This window comes from Thermobia domestica, chromosome 3, assembly GCF_964235325.1.
Source record: "Thermobia domestica chromosome 3, izTheDome1.hap1.1, whole genome shotgun sequence".
NCBI lineage: Eukaryota > Metazoa > Arthropoda > Insecta > Zygentoma > Lepismatidae > Thermobia > Thermobia domestica.
Genome location: NC_137456.1, coordinates 44162192 through 44186198, shown reverse-complemented (window position 1 = coordinate 44186198; position 24007 = coordinate 44162192). Strand labels below are relative to the sequence as shown.

General features: G+C 33.7%; 1 protein-coding gene across 2 annotated transcripts in view; it reads left to right on the top strand.

Annotated features, from left to right (window-relative positions):
* The window catches only part of LOC145680337 (fatty acid synthase-like), a 248780-nt gene that overhangs the window by 128504 nt on the left and 96269 nt on the right, over positions 1 to 24007 (top strand). For both annotated transcript variants that reach the window (XM_081750725.1, XM_081750724.1), the window contains exons 6-11: positions 3675 to 3913; positions 7791 to 8021; positions 9112 to 9303; positions 18908 to 19036; positions 22029 to 22259; positions 23558 to 23747. In XM_081750725.1, coding sequence (XP_081606851.1) covers positions 3675 to 3913; positions 7791 to 8021; positions 9112 to 9303; positions 18908 to 19036; positions 22029 to 22259; positions 23558 to 23747 — 1212 coding nt within the window. The remainder of the gene's footprint in view (positions 1 to 3674; positions 3914 to 7790; positions 8022 to 9111; positions 9304 to 18907; positions 19037 to 22028; positions 22260 to 23557; positions 23748 to 24007) is intronic.

Genomic DNA, 24007 nt, shown 5'->3' with positions numbered 1-24007 from the left:
TGTGTCTGCCTGGTAATAATGTTTCCAGCCCAAAAAAGTTCATTCCCGATTTTAGGTTTTTAAAAAATCAGAAATTTTCTTTTTCCCTTTATTATTTCCCTCTTGGTGCCTACACTGGAACAAACGTATCACTATCTGAAAGCTTCCTCTTTGGCCTACAGAACGCACCATAAAAAGTTTCAATAGGATAATTAGGAAAGCTGTAGCCCTGGTATATTTGTAGTGTTTTGTTTCTGAAGCGTGAAAAGTGTCAAAATTTCATGTGTATGATGACAGAGAATTTTTTCTTTCTCTCTGTATGACTACCAGCAACTTCATGTTTTCACTGTACCTTGTAAACACACCAAAGAATTTTTTTAGGTGATCTGGATTCATATAGTAACAGTGGCGGCAGCTACAACAATCTTGAAATTCGGTTAGAGAATATTTTGTAAATTTTTACCCTTACATTTCTCTCAATAATTTTCCTCCCGTTGGAAACACTGCAATGTAACTTACACCAAAAAATAGCCACATCCCTCCCTGTTCTAAAAAAGCAAGGCCTTAAGGTGGATCACTAGGTGTTCTCGGTGCTATGCTAAACGCTGCTTGAATAATGCAGCGTTGTCAGGTAGTATCGATTATTACTGATGCTAGATAATAAAGGAAGTAATGATGGAATTCTACTTGGATATTTACTGAAGAAATTAGTTTTCGACCCTTACCGCAATTCACAGCTAAGTTCCGCTTCGTAAACTACAACACTAGAATCCAGAAATTTAATTATTGTGACTACCACAGTAAACGTTCAAATTTGGCAACAACGCATTATGGCGTTCTGCGCAAGTTTCTTCTCAAAATCTATTTCCTTATATGTAAATTAATATTTAAATAAAATGTGAAACATAACACGAAAAACGGTCAAACAATATATCTATTTCATAATAAGATCGTTACTTTAAAGTACTTTACAGATACAAATAAACATTTCACGAAACTGAGCACTTCAAGTAAGATCTAACAGCAAGTGCCATCTTGTGTGTTCATTATAAAACGAATCAAATATTTTCTTTTATTTGTTATCTTTTTCGATATCAGAAGACACAAACAAATGAACCAGTGTCTTGTGTTGTAGCTGAAACATTATTCTATCTTATAGTACGATATTTATAATATGTAACGTTTCATTGCACAGTAATTAAGGGAATGATCCAAAATATGTGTTGACTTCCGGGTGGTGATCCACCTTAACCATAATAATCGGTTAAATAGTTTTTGAGCAATAAGTTACTAACTGAATATGTAGGAAAACGCCGAATGTGACCTGGGTCCGAAAGGATGAGCAAAGGTTAAATATATAGTGTTTTATTGGAACGACCACAAAAAAGTTCAGAAACTAGGCATTTCATAAATACTTTTAACTCAAATAAAAGTGCTTTTATAGTTGTCTATACAAAATTAAAGCACCCCCCCCCGCCATTTTTTATCTTCTTGACCGTTAAAATCGTTTCTAGAGGAAGAAAAGGTTATTTTTCGCAGGAATGAAAATTTTCTTTTCCAGGAAGAGAGTATTTTATGTAAGGGGATAAATCACTGACATGCCCTTGTTAATTTGAACACTGCTCATTGGAACTGTGGTAACCAGAGGTAAAAAACTTCTGAAACATGCCTGAATTATACGTTGATCTACAGTCTTGGGAAGTAACGTACAGTCTTGTAATGCGTTACTTTCTAAGTAACGTTTCCTAGTAACGCGTTACATTTTTTCCAAAGTAACTGTAACGGTAACGCGTTACAAATTTTTAAGGTAATTAACGATTTAATATGCACTCGATTTAATATTCTGATGAGCAGGCCTACTTTGTTACTAGACAATAGTTTGCTGATGGTATGTAATATTGGAGTTCTTTCAGATCAGTTTGCTTATCCTAGAATCCTGTTGATTATAGAGTTTGAAACTAGCTTTAAAAAGCATGTATCGATTTTAGAGTTACTGGCAAGTTTTGATTCACCCCCAGTTCATGTGTTCTCATTTTATTAGTTGTAGTGTACTGTTTCTCTATATTCTGTATTTTTAATTTTACATAACAACATCGTTATTATTATATAATTAGTTTAGCAGAATAATAATAAGCAACCATTTTTTCTAACGCATAAGGATGAGCACGAGTCAAGATAAAACTCGACTCGACTCGAATTTAAGTCGAGTTTCGAGTCAAGTCAAAGGTAATATTCTCGAGTTGAGTTCCGAGCCGATTCAGTTTTTCGCGTCGAGTTTCGAGTCCAGTCGAGCTTGATAAATGGCTCGTTCGTTTTAACTCGTCTTGAAATCATAGCCTGATTACACCGGAAAGCGAAAGCCATAAGAAATGTAAGCTAAGCAGTAATATGGAATACTTTTAGTGTTGCTCACGAGAGGGGACACTGCTTGCATCTCGTCTCGTCTCGATAGCGAGACTACAAGAGAATTTTTTATAACAAGCTCAGCTCCGCTCGGCTCAACTGAGAAGATGGATCGAGCCAGCTCGCTTCGGGTGAACCATCGACTCGAGCTGGCTTGGTTGGGATGAGCCATCTGCTCGGTTCGGCTCAACTGAGCCGAGTCGGTTGGGTGAGATGTTGGCTTGGCTCACTTCTCGGTTTGGGTCGATAGTGAATGAGCTGTGAGCCGAGCTGCTCGAGTCGTTGACAATTCTAAACCCGGGCCGAGCAAGTTTGAAGATATTTGGCCAGTGCCCTATAACTTTTAACAGTGTTTGGCTCGAGCTCGAATACTCAACCTAGACCTTCAACCCAAATTCAGAATCTCTTGAACAATGTCCTTGGCAATCAACTGTTTTTTTAGTATTCAAATACAAACCACCTATCTTTCATGTTTATATACAGTGTTGTTAAAATTAATAATAATAATAATAATAATAATAATAATAATAATAATAATAATAATAATAATAATAATAATAAAAGTTGTAGTAGTAGTAGTGTCATTGATAATAATTATATTGTCTATGTAATATACTTGAAGAGAGTACTCGAAACTATACACCGGATTTGGCTCGACTCAACTCGAAACTCGACACCAATTCGAGTCGAGTTGGAGGAAATTTTCGAGCCGAGTTCTCGGGTCAAGCTCAAAGATGTATGTTTCTAGTCGAATCGAGTTTCAAAGAAAACTTGCACGAACTCGCTCGTGCCCATCCCTACGAGCAACGCAGTATGGCATTTTAGTCAATGTTACATTATATAAAAATGTTCATATAACAAGTAAAAATTTGTCCTTGCTTTTACATAAAGCGATATAAATAATAATAATAATAATAATAATAATAATAATAATAATAATAATAATAATAATAATAATAATAATAATAATAATAATAGCGGTAGTAATAGTAGTACGGAAAATTGAAGTAATTTTTTCACATAGGCCTATTTAGAGTTTCGGATCTAAAAGTAACGCATTACTTTCGAAGTAAAGTAACAGTTACTGTTTTGGGGCAAGTAACGCGTTACTAACGCGTTACATTTTAAGGGAAAGTAAAGTAACTTGTAACGCGTTACATTTTTACAAGTAACTTACCCAACACTGTTGATCTATAGAGAAATATTAACAAAAAAAAGTTTTGTTTTCGTTTAAAACTAATTCAAGAACAATTTAAATATCTATTAGTTACACACTGTTGATTCTATTTTAGCGAATGGTTACGTAAGGTCTGAAGCAGTTGTGGTGATTTTCCTGCAAAAATTAAGCCAAGCAAAGCGAAATTATGCGACGGTTCTTCACGCTAAAACGAACTCTGATGGTCACAAAATTCAAGGCATCACCTTCCCAGCCGGTGACATGCAGAAGGAATTGATGCAGGAAGTATACAGAGAAGCCAAAATCCAACCAGGGGAAGTCTCGTACTTTGAAGCCCATGCAACAGGAACACCGGTAATATATTTTTTTTATTTCGCTATATTTCTAAGCTCAATTATTTTTATTATATTGCCGAAATGAATAAATTTGGAACGAAATCCTATATTTAATTTTTTTCCCGCAATTTTTACATGAACGAAAAAATGATAATTTTCCACTGTTAAAAATACTTTCTTAAATCTGAGAAACCGTTTCTTATCTGTGCAACGAGAATAATTTTTCTTAGAAACAAGAGTTTAAAATTCTCATTAGTGAGAAATGAAGAAAAGTAAATGAAGTTCCATAAAGCGAAACGAGAAAATATATTGTTACTTTCCTTATGAACGAGAATTGCCAAATCTATTTCTAAGAAAATATTGTCTCGGTGCACAGATAAGAAACGGTTTCTCAAATCTAAGAAATTATATAAAATAGTTTTATGTGTTTAAACTAATACAGGGTGATTCTTTTAAAACTCACGGATTTCATTTGGGTCTAGAATTTCTAACTGAAGTCCGATTTTCATGCGGTTTGTGGCAAATGATCAAGGAAGGATTGGAGATTTATGGAACTGTGTGTATTGGTTTAAATTCACCCGGAGTAATGTCGATCACACCTCAAGAAAAAGAGCAAATTTTCGCCAGTATACCTTACAATTGGAATGAGGTTTTGGATTTTTTAAGCGAAATTGCTGAATACAAATTAAGTGTTAGTCAGAATACAAATTAAGTGTTAGTAATAACACCCATAAATCACATGTGGATAGCTATAGCCGGTTTCTTGCCACAAACGACGGAGAGATTTCTTGGGCGACCTAAGGAGTCGATAACTGACATCTTCCACAACAGCCGCGAGCGGGGTCCGATGCGTCCCTGTCTCACTCAGAAGGGATTCTGTTTCTTCCAATTTATTTACTAGCGACCACATTATGTTCCTGTCTGGAGCAGAACGTGAAGCAAATTTGTCACTGAATGCCCTTTGCATAGCAACAACAAATCCCGTTCTTCAAAACTTTTAACGACAAACTCGTGTTGTTCCAAAGAATACACTATTCTCACTGTTTTCTGATCATACTCACACAGTAGCACAGAACACTACAACACAATTCCCAATACAGCGGCCCAGTTTTCTGCTTCTTCTTGACCTTGGTGAGGTTGCGATCTAACGAAAAAAAAAAACTCAAATCTCCACACCGCACCACACTTTGTTCCAATTGTAAGGTGCACTGGCGAAAATTTGCTGTTTTTCTTGAGGCGTGATCGACATTAACCCGGATGAATTTAAAGCAGTAAACATAGTCCCACAAATCTCCCATCCTTCCTTGATCATTTGCCACAAACCGCATGAAAATCGGACTTCAGTTAGAAATTCTAGACCCAAATTAAATCCGCGAGTTTTAAAAGAATCACCCTGTATATAAGAGGGCATATGTGTTTTACTCATATATAAAAGAGCATACGTGATTATACTGGTATATAAGAGAGCATATGTGTTTGTACTGATATATAAAAGAACATATGTATTCGTACTGATATATAAAAGAGTATGTGTTTGTCTGTATGCGTGTGTCTGTCATTAGATTTTTGCATAGAAAGAACATAGATCTATCAGATGTAGAGAGATAGATCTTCACGAGGTCTAATAGTTTTTCCGATTTTTGTCTTGAGGGGGCATTGGGAGACAGGGCACACGTTCTGGAGGCTCAAAATCTATAACGTATCTCGGAAACTTTTCAAGTTAGACAACCTAAACTACTCAAATTGATAAGTGTAAATTAGAAGGTGTGTTCAAAAAGTATTGAACCTTATTTTTTCACGCGTAAACCAATGAAGCGCGGGACACTTTTTTCAGTGTAGATGTAGAGGGGACACTCATACGCAGTCGTGAATTTTTCCCGCCCGCTGAAAGCGTCAGTTGCTGGCAGTCGGCCAACGAGTGAAGACGTGTAGTGAGCGCTCGTCGGATTTCAGTTGTTTTGTAAAATGACAGAAAAACTTTAGCAGTGATATTGTATCAAATTTTACCAAAAGCTTGGCGATACCCAAGCGAAAACCATTCAATCGGATCGATACATTCAATTTTGAACGAGAAGTTGAGCATGAAGAGATTGTTCACGAAATTTGAGTCAGGTTTTCACCACCAAACACAACATTACTGTGTATCGTCAGGCTCCTTACTCACTTGACATGGCTCCACGTCAATTTTGGTTATTTCAAAAGCTCTGAAACTGCTACTAAAAGGGAATCGATTTGAGTCAAGAGAAGACAGCATACTGAATGCAACGGCACGATTGCTTACCATTCCAAAAAAAAAAAAAAAAATAAAATAAAAAAATAAAAAAATAAAAAAATAAAAAAATAACTGCGTTCCAGAAGTTTTTCCAACAATAGCGGGAGCGCTGGGAGAAGTGTGTGCATTAACAAAAAGGCTACTTTGAAGGGAATTAGTGTTTCGAATTTCCAAATGAATAACTGTATTTTTGTCAACCAAAGGTTCGATAGTTTTTGAACACACCTCGTATCATGCGTAGTTCTCAAGAAAATCGATAAAAAAAACTATTTTTTTGTAAACCTAAAACTCGATGCAGTAAAATAACCACACTCCACCTATTAAAATGAAACTGATACTGAAGTACAGTGGAGTCTCGCTAATCCGAACTAATTGGGACCGAACCCTGTTCGGAATTCGTGATTTTTCGGAATAGCTGGAATAACAGTAAAATCGCGGTTTAAAGTGGGTGAACGTATCATCCAATAGACTCTCTTCACTGCAACAGAAGACAATAACTAAGTTTATGTCTTGTAACAAGTAATACTAGTACAGTACTGGGTACTATGGTAAATACTAGTACAATACTAGTAGTACTGTACACTACCAGTATTGTACGTTCAGTTTTATGTTACAGTACAGTATTTATTCTACTATATTACTGTATTTCATTCATACTAAACCTTAAGTTTCAATATTGTACAGTACGTACACTGTATTCTATTTCAAACTTTGTGTAATTGTCGTAATGTGGCTTAAGGCCTAAATACAAGGATTAAAGAAAAAAAGACTTTATTTATCGAAACCACTTTGTTTTCTACTTAAACTTGCACCAATTTTTATCCTTTTAGTTATTGATTTCCTAAAACTGCGTATTTTCAGCACAATAAATAAATAAATAAATAATAAAATTAAATAAATAAAATTTTCCTCCCGGGACTATTTGGATTAACCGGATGTTAGGATTATCGGTACTCCACTGAATAACCCTCATGAAGTTTTTCATTACAACTCCCTGAAAATGATAGCACACCGTATGGTGAATGAGATATTGCTCAAAATTTTGATTAACTCTAAAACGTTTACTTTTTATTTAACTATATTATTATGCATACTAGCATACATAAAACATACTTCAATTGATAGATAATATCAAGCTGACCAAAATGAAATGCCTGAGGCAGGTGTGCAGGGCCGGATCCAGGATTTTCTGAGGGGGGTGCACAAAATAACTGCCAGTACATTTGAATTAAGTTGAGTTTTTTAAATGCCTTTATGCATCTGTGGTATGAAAAAGGAATTGCCCTGGAAATGCTAAGTGCCAGCTTTCGATGAGTCCTTTTCCTTCAATCTTCAGAAAATTGTCTGAAACTATTGATTTTTGCAAAACTTACTGCCAGCTTATCACTTTAGGTAGTGTATATTTACAACGAAGGGAGGTGCACGTGCATCTTTGCACCTCCCCTAAAACCGGCCCTGCAGGTGTGCATCTAGGAATTTTTGTTGAGAGTGGTCCAAACTTTGGAGGGCCCATGAGAAGAATAGTCACGCCATGATTATTAATACTTAAAAGATATTACTTTGCTCATTATATATTATTGCTAAAAATGTTATTGTTATACTAAATTTAGTTCTGTTGTTTCAGGCCGGAGATCCGCAAGAAATCAACGCTGTTGCTGATGTACTATGCAAAGACAGAGACTGTCCTTTACTCATAGGGACTGTGAAAAGTAACATGGGCCATTCAGAACCAGCTTCTGGCTTGTGTTCCATTGCCAAAGTGTTAATTGCAATGGAAACTGGATCAATCCCACCTAACTTACATTTCACAAAGCCCAATCCTAACATTCCAGCTTTGGCCGATGGAAGACTTAAGGTACGTGATTTGGAAGAAATTTGGACTACAGGGTGTCTATCGGTCACGAAAGTCACGAATGTCACGAAAAAGTCACGAAATCAGAAAACGGTCATGAAAGTCACGAAATTTAGATTTTGGGTCACGATTTTTTTTTTTAACTGTGCAAATGTAAGTACAGATTGGAAAATTTTGTTCTGTAAAACGTCAAAATTTACTACCAAAAATGTTTATGGTCGGCTTTAGACGCTACCAAATCTCAAGCAAAGTACGTTTCTATCGCATGGATGAAAATTCGGCCTAATTCGCACCCAAATTCTCTTAAAAATGTTAGGAAATTTTATGATTGGGTAAAGAAAAGGTCACGAAAAAGTCACGAATTTTCATTTTGGAATTTTTGTAGACACCCTGTACTAAAATGGTGTGTTGTGACAATCTGCCTATTTAATTTACAAATCAAAAGCACTGATCAAGATCAAGTCTCTAATTAAGCTGTAGTATTGATAACTAATTAGTGCTCTTATGTGTCTAGATATTTAGTGCCGGTGATAATTTCACATTTGACCAGGAGAAGTGGAGGGGCTGTCAATACATTGGGAGAGAAAGTAGTAGTCCCTACTGCAAAAATACTGGTAGTCCACATTGAACAAGATCGGAGATATGCTGCAGGGAGGAGTTTCATAATGGTGCCCCATCCTTGAAGTCATCAGTGATTAATGCGCCTAACTTTGGTACTAATGAAAAAAAAAGAACAATAAAAAAAATAATTTAATGTATCATGGCTATGCTATTTAGACTAAAGAAGACAGATGAATTAGAAAGGAAACGCTTGTGAAATAATCGGTAGAATCAGAATGTGGGAGGAACTGGGAGAACCGGAGAAAATCTAGACACAATATGGTCTACCACAAGCTCATGGCTTGCAATCGAACCATGGATCCCATGTACACAGATCCATTTAGCAATCATGCGTCGAAACTATATAAGCATTAGACTTGTTGGTTTTCAATTACCTAATCTCACTTGTCAGCAGAAGTATATTAATCTACATTTTAAGTCATGAGTATGTAATGTATTTGAATGAACTAATTTACAGTTCATATAATTTTAGGTTGTTACGAAGAAAGAACCTTGGAATGGAGGGATCGTTGCAATTAATTCTTTTGGGTTTGGTGGTGCTAATGCTCACGTAATCATAAGATCAAATCCAAAACCTAAGGCACCTACCAATCAAGATGGACTACCTCGGCTTATTACAGTCTCGGGAAGATCAAGAGAGGCTGTTGATCATTTTTTAAATCAGGTAAGAAACAATCACTTAGCTACTTAAACCGAAAAGGTATTCTTCCATTTTCAAGATCGATGTCCGCCATCTTGTCAAATTTCAGTCTGTACTCTAATGAGATATGTCATTCATTATTCTTTCCAGTTAATGGCAATCAATACAAATTTACTAAAGAAACTAAAATTTTAGGTGTTTAGGTATCTGAAAATCTATAAATAGAATAAGCATATTGGTGAAGATATAGAGGTTGGCCTCACAATGTAAAGAATTGAGGACATTGAACCTCCAAAATGCATTCCAAAGTCTATTAACTTTTGCATTACTAAAATAAACATATGTAGTGATGTAAACGACACATTCAATATCAGGTCTAATTGGCTATGGGCCTCATTTCTAAGCGCTTTACTACAACGCAACGCAAAATTTCCCTTTTAGTTCGCCAATAATAATCATAGTGTACGTTGTGTATAAGAAGTGAAAAAGAACATAAATGCACATTAGGACACCTCATTTAAAAAGAAACGTAATTTTAAACATTTAGAAATATCATGTATAATAATAATAATAATAATAATAGAACAAAAATCTAAAATCAGAATAAGGCGAGTCGAGAATAAAATTTGAATAAATTCGAAAATTTAACGGAAAAGGAATATTAGAAAATAATACGCTTGTCAGAAAAATACATTTAAGTAAAGAAGGAAGTAATAAAAATATTAAATTTTCTTATAAAAGCTTGAAAGGTCTATAAGTACAATGTATGAAAAAATATAACAAATTTGTATCTAAACATTGACAAAATTGGTTTTAACAGTCTTTAACTTTATTGCACTTTGTGAACTTATGTATAAGTTTGAACAGAAACAAAGACAATTTCTTTACTAGTCTACTTTGAAAAATGTACAACTTATATATATGCCAGGAAACCAAATGAATAAACAAAATTATCAATTTGATTCCATGAGGCGCATCCAGAAAGTAATTTTCCCAAAGGAACAGGAACAAAACACAATTGAATGGAAACATTTATTGATGTGTTTAGCAAATTTTCAACATAGTCACTACCGGAATTCAGACATTTGTCATACTGTGGGACCAACTTGTGTATACCTGTGTCATAGAACTCGGCCACGTGAGATTCAAACCATTGTTTGACAACCTCCTTTGCCTCTCCGTCATTCTTAAAATGCTGATGCTGACCTTACAGGAATCCACATATTACGTAACGCGGCACAAGGGAGTGGGGGAGGGGTTCGGCCTTGCGTTACGAAGCGTGACAAGGACGGAGGAGGAGGTTTACGTCCTCGTTACGTAACGCATGTTTTTTGGTGTAATTTTTATTTTTATTTTTATTTTCAAGTTTATATGCAATCTTTTAAACAAATAATCTTATTCAGTTCTTTTTCTTTTTTTTATAAATAAATAAATGTTTCTATTGTTTCGGGAAGTTGCGAACATATAGCCTATATAAATTGAATCACGCAGAAAGGATTCGAAGACCCTACTAGGCACCAGTATGACTGGTGATGAACATTTCATGTATCACAATACAATAAAACTCCGTTTTGTGGCTATCGCATTTCATGTACGGCACACGCTTTTCTGGAGTTAGTTGTTAGTGATCGTAACCATCGCTTGAAAATGCCCTCGTATTCCCACTCGTTTCGCTATTTCTGAAAATATTATTTAAAACCTTAGATTTGAATCTTACTCCACTATATTCTTCTAAGGAGTTTCTCATATGAAACAGAAGAAACTTTTTTTTTTTTTGTGAAATAATATTTTCCTCGACGGAACGATCTACGATTTGGTGCAAAATAAGGTATTAAAAACCTAATTTGTAAGATATTATCTCATACTGATTTTTTTTTTAAACTTTTCCATTTGAATGTTTCTGCTGAAATCGAGTTTATTCGCATTCCGGCATTGATTTAGAGCAAGAAAATTTAAAAAGGAATAAACTGAAGTCCAAAAAATGTGCTCGAAAGCTTGTTTTCAAACATGTCCCTGCTTCTTCAATTGTGCAGCCACTTTGAATCTGTGGTCGGCGAGGAGACGAGGAAGAGAATTTCTTTGCATCGTCGACACTGGCAGACTTCAAATATAAGAAGCATCCTGGTTCCCGGAAAATGAGATCGATGTCAGTTATTTAGATCCTGTTTCACCTGCATTTTCTCTTTGCCAATCATCGGTGACCTATAGGCAGTGATGAAAATTTTCCGGAAAATTTTGAAACGGAAAATTTTCCGGAAAATTTTCTGGAAAATTTTCCCGGAAAATTTTCCGATTCATAAAAACATACTCCACTTATTCTTTCATCGTTGTTTAGCCGAGATGTGAGGTGGAAAACTTTCTTCTATATTTTTCCGGAAAATTTTCCGTTATTAACAAATATCAGTGATTAAGTAACAATTCGTCAGTATTCATAAAATTGATTGAATTCATATATAGAAACGTTAAAAAGTGAAAGATCGTTGAAAGAATCTGAAAATTTTCATGGTTCAGACAATTTTCAGTACGATGTAAGAACTAGTGGAACAATTTTCCATGAATCGAAAAATTGTTTGTCCTGTACAATGAAAATTTTCCGATTCATAAAAACATACTCCACTTATTCCTACATCGTTGTCTAGTTAAGATGTGAGGTGGAAAATTTTCTTCTATATTTTTCCGGAAAATTTTCCATTCTTAACAAATATCAGTGATTAAGTAACAATTCGTCAGTATTCATAAAATTGATTGAATTCATATATAGAAATGTTAAAAAGTGAAAGATCGTTTAAAGAATCTGAAAATTTTCATGGCTTAGACAATTTTCAGTACGATGTAGGAACTAGTGGAACAATTTTTCATTAATCGAAAAGTTGTCTGTCCTACAGTGATGAAACTTTTCCGGAAAATTTTCCGATTCATAAAAATATATTCCACTTATTCCTACATCGTTGTTTAGTTGAGATGTGAGTTGGAAAATTTTCTTCTATATTTTTCCGGAAATTTTTCCGTTCTTAACAAATATCAGTGATTAAGTAACAATTCGTTAGTATTCATAAAATTGATTGAATTCATATATTGAAACGTTAAAAAGTGAAAGATCGTTGAAAGAATCTGAAAATTTTCATGGCTCAGACAATTTTCTGTACGATGTAGGAACTAGTGGAACAATTTTCCATGAATCGTAAAATTTTTTGTCCTGTACAATGATAATTTTCCGGAAAATTTTCCGATTCATAAAAACATACTCCACTTATTCCTATATCGTTGTCTAGTTAAGATGTGAGGTGGAAATTTTTCTTCTATATTTTTCCGGAAAAGTTTTCGTTCTTAACAAATATCAGTGATTACGTAACAATTCGTCAGTATTCATAAAATTGATTGAATTTATATATAGAAATGTTAAAAAGTGAAAGATCGTTGCAAGAATCTGAAAATTTTCATGGCTCAGACAATTTTCAGTACGATGTAGAAACTAGTGGAACAATTTTTCATTAATCGAAAAGTTGTCTGTCCTGTACAGTGATGAATGTTTTCCGATTCATAAAAATATATTCCACTTATTCCTACATCGTTGTTTAGTCGAAATGTGAGGTGGAAATTTTTCTTCTATATTTTTCCGGAAAATTTTCCGTTCTTAACAAATATCAGTGATTAAGTAACAATTCGTCAGTATTCGTAAAATTGATTGAATTCATATATAGAAACGTTAAAGAGTGAAAGATCGTTGAAAGAATCTGAAAATTTTCATGGCTCAGACAATTTTCAGTACGATGTAGGAACTAGTGGAACAATTTTTCATCAATCGAAAAATTGTCTGTCCTGTACAATGAAAATTTTCCGATTCATAAAAACATACTCCACTTATTCCTACATCGTTGTCTAGTTGAGATGTGAGGTGGAAAATTTTCTTCTATATTTTTCCGGAAAATTTTCCGTTCTTAACAAATATCAGTGATTAAGTAACAATTCGTTAGTATTCATAAAATTGATTGAATTCATATATAGAATTGTTAAAAAGTGAAAGATCGTTTAAAGAATCTGAAAACTTTCATGGCTTAGGCAATTTTCAGTATTATGTAGGAACAAGTGGAACAATTTTTCATGAATCGAAAAATTGTGTCCTCTACAGTGATGAAAATTTCCGGGAAATTTTGAAACGGAAAATTTTCCGATTTGTAAAAGAATAGTCCACTTATTCCTACATCGTTGTTTAACCCCGTGATGTGAGGTGAAAAATTTTCTTCTATAGAGAGAGAGAAACACTGTAAAATTTTATTTCCCAACTTGAAATACAAAATTTTCCGGTTCCCGAAAGCTAATTGGAAAATTATAATTTGTTGCTGACTAACTTTCCTCTACTGAAATTCAATTTTGTAGCTCTATGTGCAGTTAAATATAGTGGAAAATTTTCCACCTAACATCACTATACATAATATCCAAAATTGTCAGGCCTATGAAAAGTGTTTTCCACTTGTTTCTACATCGTGATGAAAATTTTCCGATCTATGAAAATTCCTCTCACTTGTTTCTACAGAGCAATAAAACTTTCCGATTCAGAAAACAGTTGTTTTACTTCTTGCTTCGAAATGGTGAAAACTTTCCGACTCATAAAAAATTCTTCAATTTTTCCATATAAGGCAGAAAATATTTCGATTCATGAAAAATTGTTTAACTTGTTCCTACATAGTACTGAAAATTGTCTAAGCCATGAAAATTTTCAGATTCTTTAAACGATCTTTCAGTTCTTAACATTTCTATACATGAATTCAATCAATTTCATGGTTGCTGAGGAATTGTTACTTGATTACTGATATTTTTTTAGAACGGAAAATTTTCCGGAAAAATATAGCGGAAAATTTTCCGGAAAATTTTCCGAAATGGAAAATTTTCCGCGGAAAATTTTCCGCCTCACATCACTACCTATAGGATGGGTGCGATCTCCTTGGGAAAACGACAGTATGCAATTTCGAAGAATTGAAACTGGTTAATTAGACAACCTTATGAGGTTAAAATATTATGACTTTACTACCATTTTCTAATACTTTGATTTGTTGGCGAAAAACACTACAAATATATTCAGAATACAAGTATTTTGTAATAAAAATTTCTACCATTAAACATAGCTTTTTTTGTTGTAATCAGGCCGGTATTTAGAACCTATATATTGTGCGCCCCTGTGCTCTAAATAATCCTCCCCCCCCCCCTTTCCTATACAAACTTACGTTTCAAACAAGAAAACAAGCCGTGATTTTGCAAACATACCAACTCTTGTTGAGTAGCAGTTTAGGTATTAGAAGTTACAAAAGTTAAAACGTAATTTTAAATGGCCTACTTCTCTCAATGATGAGTATGATTGGTGTTCTGCCCGAAGGTTGTGTCTGACACGAAGGTCCCTGGGCAAGATAACCCATGGTAATTTGCAATTGCCTTCCATGAGATGATGATGAAGTACTAAGGACAGGACTTACAGCTTAACTTGGAATCCGAAACGCTTGTGTCCCCACCGGGAATCGAACCCGGATTCACTTGATTACAAGGCAACGAGCTTAACCACTCATCCATTGGGGGGACATTCTCTGAACACTGGCATGTAATTTATTCATGTAGATTTTAATTTATTTTCAAGTAGAAAATGCATTCTATTAATTCTTAATCAACCGTTATGTCATTTTTATATGTCACAATTTCACTTGAATTATGATTGAATTTCTTAAATATTAACTCTTATTATTGCAATAGTAAAATATAGAATTAAAAACAAAGCATTGACATTGTTTATTTTGAACTTAGAAAATTAAAGATTATAGTGAGTTTAGTAAATATATATATATATATGTATATATATATATATATATATATATATATATATATATATATATATATATATATATATATATATATATATATATATAAAACTTCATGTGTTTTTAAGCTACTCGAACGAATAAGAGAACCTCTTTTTAAAGAATTTTCAAATAAACTTTTTCTCCTGTATGCATTTTCTTTTCTCATGTCTTAGTTTATTCGAATAATAAAAAAAAATATCTTCCCAAAGTATTTGTAAAGAAATTGCTTTTCTCCTGCGTGCGTTTTCTCATGTTTTTAGGTTATTCGAATACAAAAACTTTTTCAAAAGTATTTACAAGATGTTCAAGTTCATACTCACCTCTTCGGTCGGGGCTGGGGGAGGATGATTTTTTAAAAATAATCAGATAAGCTAGCTAATTAGTAATTACTGTAATTAGAGAAAATTAAACACATTAATATATTTCTTGCGCTTGCGCTAGAGATCTGCACGGGCCGAATTTTTTGGCCCGAGCCCACTCCAGCCCGAATGTACCTAGGCCCGGCCCAGCCCGGGCCCGTAAAGTTTTGGAGATTTTCGGCCCGAGCCCGGCCCGGCCCGATAAGAGTTTAAAAATTCTTGGCCCAAGCCCGGCCAGGGCCCGATACATTTTAAAAGTTTCATTTAGTAACATTCTTTGCGGGCACACTTCTTCAAAGTTTGCCTTTATTCTAATTATCGTTTAACGAAATTCAATAATTATTAAAGAATTGCAATTAATCGGCCCCAGCCCGGCTCGCGGGCCGGGCCGGACTTCGGGCCTCGGGCCCAGCCCGGCTCGTGCAGGTATCTAGCTTGTGAGGGACTCTGCGCGATGCTAGTTTTAAGTATTACTATATTGTGAATCTTTAAAAAATTCAAAATTTGCCGGCACCTAAATTCTGCCGCCCTGTGCTCCAGCACAGAATATCACTTACCTAAATACGGGACTAGTTGTAATAATCCGCAAATAAGCAAAATTGATGAATAAACAAAAATAAAAAAAAGTATTACGTAACAAAAGGGAGAGGGGTTCCGCCTTATGTTACAAAGTGTGACAAGGGGTAGGAAGGGGGTAGCAATTGGTCAAAAATGGTGTTACGTAATATGTGGACGACCCCTAAGAACAGATGGTAATCGCTCGGAGCGAGGTCCGGACTATACGGTGGATGTTCCAAAATATTCCAGCCAAACTGCTGCTGAAGATCTGTCCATTTTGGCGTCCTGCTGCAAATTGTCTACACAGAAACGCACCATCTGCTTGCTTGTGACGTTAGGCCCATAGACTTGGCACAGCTAAATAGGATTTCAATCTGAGCTATGCCATGTGCATTCAAAGACTTTCTCACTGCTCGCATTTCACACGAGGCGGGAGCTGGAATAGGAAAGTCCATCTTCAACCACTGCCACGACGCTACTGAGAGTACTAAGGAAGTTCCGCTGGCACATGTGTCATGCTAGAACCCTACTCTCTCACGTGTATGCAATCGCTTTGCGCAACATACGGTTTCCTAGCTATGAACGTGTGGGAAAGTTACTTACTGGATGTGCCTCGTATTATTCCTTTAAAAAAATAGAAAAAGAAATATTAAAATTGAAAAGTTAATTGTTGTCTGAAAAGTTAAAATCCTTGAAAACTTTTCAAAGTAAAAAGAAAAGAAAAGTGATTTACTAATAAAATATGAAGAATTTAATATCTAAAAAGAAGAAATATTTAAAAAAATAGAAATGAAAGGAATAAAAAGAACAAAGTATTTGTGGTTAGATAAAGAAGGAAAAAATAAAATGACAAGTTTCTAATAAAAGTATTGCTCATCCCAAATATATATTCAAAATATTTGGGTAAGAGTGATACAATAAATTGAAATTAATTTATTTTCTACGTCAAAGTTAAAAATTTTGAAAGTAATAGGTAATTTTTTAAACAAAACTACAAATTTATTGGTAAAAAACTATAAATAATTTTTTGCTAAACTATTAACAAAACTATTGACAAAATTGATCTAAAAATGATAAATAAACTTACTAAAATATTTGGGATGAATTAAGAGATGAAACAAGTATAATACAATGAATTTCTGAAGTATTCAAAATTACGAGAAAAGTATAATAATAACTTTTCAATAATCGTAATTCATATTACTTACATCATATCATTTAAAATGTAACAAGGATTGTATCTACTGGTATTGAAAGAATGCTTCTGTTTGAGAAGTAATCAAAATGTACCTTTCAAGTATTCACCTTCAGGACATAATTAATCATCATCATAGGTATTCTATCATTATTGACAGGTCACTTTCCGTAACTACCTTCTCCTTTAGCCTAACCGGCATAACCGTGGGACGTAAAACTCAAAGATTTCATTTCATTTCATTTTCACTTTCTGCAACTAGAAGCTTTCATGCTCCACGGTCTTCCGCTAACCTCTTCGTATTCACGTACGCTTTCTCTGTTTTGATATCGTCCATTAATTGTAGTCTCCCTCTCCCTCTCGCTCTCTTTCCTGCCACCACACCTTCTAGCACGCCTCTCATGATATAGTTCCATTTTATCCAATGTCCCATCAAGTTTCTCTTCCTCTTCTTAGTAATATCTAGAATGGATTTTTCTCGCCCACTATTTCTAACACTCTCTCATTCGTTTTCCGCTCGACCCAACTAATTCTTTCCATTCCTCTCTATACCCAAATTTCGAAAGCTTCCAGTCGTTTTTAATCATTTTTGCGTAATGTCCACGTTCCTGATGCATACAGTACAATACTCCACACGAAGCATTTATTGAGTCTTTTTCTCAACACTTTATTCAAGGTTCCACGAAATACTATTTTCTTCCTCTTAAAGGCTTCTTTCGCCATTCCTATCCTTGCTTTATTTCACCTTCACATTTCTTATCATTACTAATAATACTACCCAGGTATTGAAAACTATTCACTTGTTCTATTTTCTCCCCTCCTACTTCTATATTTGACATCGACCGCTTCGTTCCAATCACCATGGCTTTTGTCTTTCTAATATTTATTTTCATCCCATATTCTTCAGAGCTCTTCCTCACGCGTTCTAACATCTTATTAATGTCCTCTTCAGATTCTGCAACAAGCGCCATACCATCTGCAAACGTAAACACCTAATTATTCTACCTCTTATTAAAATGTCATAATTAATATGAACATAAAATTTACAAGTTATAAGTATTTACGAATTTGGTTAATGTAAAGATATTTTACAATAGTAATGATGTGCATTTGTTTGCATTTTAAAATTGGTTCCAATTGTTTTTAGAGGAAAGTGTGACTTTTATTGTGGTAGGTGAAGAGTATAAGTAATTATGTTTTATAAAAGTGCCTGGTGTGTTGGAATATTAAATGTTCGTGTCCTTTATAGCTTGTTCTACCATTAATTTTCTTTCAAGTTTTGTATGTTGAGAACACATGATTAAAAAAAAAAAAAAAAAAAAAAAAAAAAAAAAAAAAAAAACCCTACTAAACTGAAATGTAAGTATACGTAAGATTTGATCGAAAGTAATCTAAATAAAAGATTACTTGTAATATACAAAATACATTCAATAAATGTTGTTTATTCGTTTCCAATGTAATTAAGAAGTGTTGAGGGATAGTCTTGTTGTACGGCTAGAAATAATTATTCAACAGACTAAAATGTCATAATATATCTACAAAAACAAAACTGAAAAATGAAACTTCGTAATGCATTGTATACAAGAATATTTATCTATTTAAATGCATTTGTTTCTATTGAATTTTATTATTAGGGATTATAATGTTATTATTTATTTATGCTTTTTTAGGTTAGAAATAGACCAATAGATGATGATTTTAATGCACTTCTGTATAGTGTGTATTCAGAAAATATTCCTGGTCATCAATACAGAGGATTTACTATACTAAGAGATGATTCCACTGGAAATGAAATTGCAGTAAGTAGTATTTTATTGATAATGGAAGTTATATTGGAACAAATAAAGCATAATCAGTTTATACATGTCCTGAAAAGGAACTTCATCTACTTCTTAAAATAAAGAGAATATTGAATTACTTTTTCCAGTACATGTATATAACATAACGAAAGAAAATACATAACAATTATGATGTTCCTAATTTTATCTTTAAATTGCAGTTTTTCAATAATTATTACAAATGTAATTTGAGATTTACGATATTCATGAATGATTTTAGACCAATCTCTCTTGACCGAAAAACTAATATACGCGGGTAAAAGTGGCAAAAAGAGATAAATAAGTTTAAAAAGTATGCAAATGAGGGATTAAAGCAGCGCTGCATTTATCACTAGGCCCACTAAGCCCGGGCCTAGGGGCACACGTTGGATGAAAATTTAGTAAACAAAACAAAAATTTCAAAGTTGAATAGTAATAACAATAATAGTTTATAAAAATGACAACAATTTTCTTATAGTATTATAGTACCCTTTTCTATTGTTTCATTTACTTTTTATGATTTTATACAAGGATGTTGTTATAAATAGAGGATCTGCCCATATGTATCTTCATCCTATTAAATCGGTGAAGCCAAAAAGCAACCGAACATCGGCACGTCTGATTGGCTACTCTCGTTTCTACCATCGTCTGATTGGCTACTTTCGTTTCCGCCATGATTGTTAGCTCAAAACATTGCGATCCTATTGGGCGGAGTGGGCAGAGTAGGGTTGGCGAAACTGTGACGTATGGCTTCAAGATTTTGTTGTAAGGGCACATCCTCTATTTTATAAGATCCTTGATTTTATATGATGAAAAATAGCTAAGATTGTGAAAAGATTATTTAGTGTCTTTATTCAAAAGAACAATTTTATATTGGAATAGAGGTATAAATTTCAACAATCGAAATAATAATCTTTCCAACAATCAGAATAAAATATTTGTTTTTTGATATTTTTTTTCATAGGCCTAAAGTATAATTGCATGCATTCTAACACGAGATACAATAATAAATGAGCATATACAAGTGTACACAATTTCAAAAATATCCTACAAATTCCAAATTCTGTTTTTTTTTTTTTTTTTTTTTTTTTTGTATATGCTCAAAAGAATTTCCTTCTTTGACCTGGGAGAGCTTTATCTTTGAACATTGCGCTATTACGGACGAAGATTTAAAACTATTTTCTTTTATTATTGAACTAGTGCATATTATGAAACTAAAACTAATCATTTCCTGTAAGCTTATTTTAAAAACGTAAATTCGTAACAATACATTTTTTTCTGTACAACATATTTAATATAAAACTCAAGGATCTTATAAAATAGAGGATCTGCCCTTACAACAAAATCTTGAAGCCATACGTTACAGTTTCACCACCCCTACTCTGCCCACTCCGCCCAATGGGATCGCAATGTTTTGAGCCAACAATCATGGCGGAAACGAAAGTAGCCAATCAGACGATGGCGGAAACGAGAGTAACCAATGAGACGTGTCTATGCTCGGTTGTGTTTTGGCTTCATCGATTTAATAGGATGAAGATACGTATGGGCAGATTCTCTATTTATAAAATTCTTGATAAAAAAATGCAGTAAAATTTATTCTTTAAAAAAAGTTGAAACAAACAAAGGTCTAAAATAAGTTAATTTTATATTGTATTAAAATTTTGTTCATTGGTCGGATGAAGGGCGGCAAACATCTTCGAGCCTAGGGCCGACAAAATATTAAATCCGATCCTGGATTAATGAAATCTTCAATAGAGAGTCTCAGAGAACTGAAAGCACGAGAATAGTCTTTATCTGGTTAATACCTTAAACCGTTTCAAAAATGAAACCATTTAACAAAGGAAAAATGAACTTAAGGAATTCTATCTCATTATACATATGCACGGTTAACTATACTATTGACTACACATGCTTCTGTTTAATTGAATTACGTTCATTTTAAACATTCAAATTGTGCTATTTATCAGTATGGAAAGTTTTAGGAATAACTCTGTCCATTTGTCAACAGGCAACAAAGCAAAAACGTTAAGAAATGGCGTGAAATCTTTTACAATTTCTTTAAATACATGAATTTAGCATTCAAACATAGATTTTTACACGTATTCTTATGTTGAAGCCAGAAGTGACAATACACAACTTTTTGTTTCAAGAAAGTGGATCCCCCATTGTGTAAAAATAAAAAAAAAAAGAAATGGTTTTCTAGTATGAATTCTGCGTCCCAAGAATAGCTCCATCTTCATCTTTATTGTTCTATTGAAACTACAAGTGATAATCCACTTCTTCTAGTTTCGATATATTGATGCCCATAATTTAGAGGTTTATCATGGATTCAGAAAGTGAAACTCATAAAATTAATATCTAAATTTAAACTTAAATTGACTGTATTCGTTTCATTTCTTTGAAACGAAATGAAATTTTTCAATTTAATGTCCCACTATGTCCTTTAGGCTAAGGGAGACGGATGATTAAGACAAGTGTATGGTGATGAAAAATTTGATAGAATGAGAATGTGGGAGGAAACGGGAGTACCCCAAGAAAACACACGGACACAATGCTTTGCAATAACAAACTTACGTGGCCGGGGAATGAACTCCACGCATCAGAGGTAAATAATCTACCACTAAGCCACTGTGGCCCCCTCGTTTCATTTCTTTACTCCTTGATTTGAATTCAGTACAATTGCAACTGGAAACAAAGAGATATTTCGTGAAGTGGGATAGGGTTTTTTTTTTTTTTTTTTTTTTTTTAAGAAAGTCATATTTCTGCTTAGAATATCATCAAGATATTTATTTGATGTGACTTTGACTTGTATGAAATCCGGAATCTGTATGGAAATAAAAAATAAGAACTTATATGGAAGCTGGAATCTCGAGATTATGAGAAGAGTACACTTTTATTGTTATTCCCTACGAAAATTAACAAGAGTAGCATCCTTTTTTTGCTTTGAACCATGTTTTAATTCATTGTTTTACAGGAAATTGAAGCACCAAAGAGACCAGTGTGGTTTGTCTTTTCCGGAATGGGTTCTCAATGGTTGGGAATGGGCAAAGATCTGATGTCTATGGAAGTTTTTGAGAAATCTATCAGGAAATGTGCTGAAGCTTTGAAGCCTGAAGGCATTGACTTATTAGAATTATTACTACAACCTCAAGAAAATGCGTTCCAAAACATTATTAATAGCTCTGTAGCTATAACATCAATTCAGGTAAGTTAAAGACAAAGTTTTTATTTCATGTTCGTTTGCATACTTCTTGAAAATAATTAATCTCTGTAAAGATTTTGGATTTTGGGTATTATTTTGTCTCAATTTGTGGATTACATAACTTCTTTCAGTCTTATACTCCTAAAAAATATACTTGAAATTCTTATACATGTTTAAGCGCTCCGATAAAATGATTACATACACACTATGTAACTAATTTGATTTATGCATTATTCACATCTAAGGGCCTATCTGGTTTGCCATAAGGATCAGACTGTTTCACGTGATCAGTCGTAAGTCACGTTGTATGCTAAATCAAGTATGAAGATTCCAAATTCAGATATGAGATATTTCAAGCACGTAACCTCCACATGGGGCGCCCTGGGTAATTCGAAGAAGATGCATATACTTTATCATTGTTATTGATTTTAGCCAAACAACTTGACTTTTGACAATGTTCTATCCATATTTACCTTACGTGCTATACATTGTTTTTAAGCTCTTCATTATGTCTTAGCAATAAGCTTTTAATTAGCCATCTCCTTATTACAGTTTCTGAGATATGTGGATGACCTCATTTTTTAAAAAATTGATTTTCCGTTGACTTTAATGTTCATGTTTCGTGATCTTTTTGACTATGTTTCATCCATTTTAGAACAATTTCTCTTTTTAATGCAAAATCTATATAGCTTGTTCTATATTTGAGCTGAATTTCAGCCATCTCCCTCTTTTGGTTTTTGAGATAAGTAGAGAAATTACTTGTTTTTCGTTGATTTTCTATCGAAAATAATGTTTTGAGCTTTTTGACTATGTTACATCCATTTTAGGACAATTTGCTTTTGGAATATAGAATCTACATCGTCTTTTTTGCATTTGAGCTGACTTTCAGCCATCTCCTTCTTTCGGTTTTTGAGATAAGTGGAGGAATTATTTGTTCTTCATTGATTTTCTATTGACAATAATGTAATGTTTCGTGCTTTTTTTAACTATGTTCGATCCATTTTAGGTCGATTTGCTTTTGGAATATAGAATCTACATAATCTTTTCCACATTTGAGCTGAATTTCAGCCTTCTCTTCCGAAGTCTATCCATATCATTGCAACCGAATAGGCCCTTTACTTATCTTCATTCTTCTAGTAATCAATTGTCTAAATTGTTAACAAAACCAAATTATGTAATTAAAAACAATTGTAAAACATATTCTGGTTTATTAAGACAATTTATATTTATTGTGGATCATAATCATACATTTTCAAAAATCGTGGCCTTTTTGTATCTAGGATTTTTTCTTTTTATTTTAGGTTGCACTTGTCGATGTTCTGAAAGCTATAGGAATTCATCCTGATGGTATGTTGGGTCATTCTGCTGGAGAGGTCGCAAGTGCCTATGCTGATGGATGTGCCACAGCGGAACAAGCGGTGCTATCAGCATATTGGAGAGGCCGCTCTCTTTTAGAAACACAGTTAAAGCCAGGGGCAATGGCTGCTATTGGTATGATCAAATTTTGCTTCTTTATACTTAAAAAAAATGTATTATATGAAAATTGTTTGTAAAACATACATACATACACATTTTTAATTGTGGAACAAATCAGATAAGAAGATTTACTAGTATCGAATTGTGTTGTAAGCTTATTTTGATCTGTCAAAGCACTTAAGTATGCTCTATAAACATTTAGTATTTCCCATAAAATGGCATTCGTTATTTACATCAGTTGACACATATAATCTAATATATAAAATTGAAAGTGA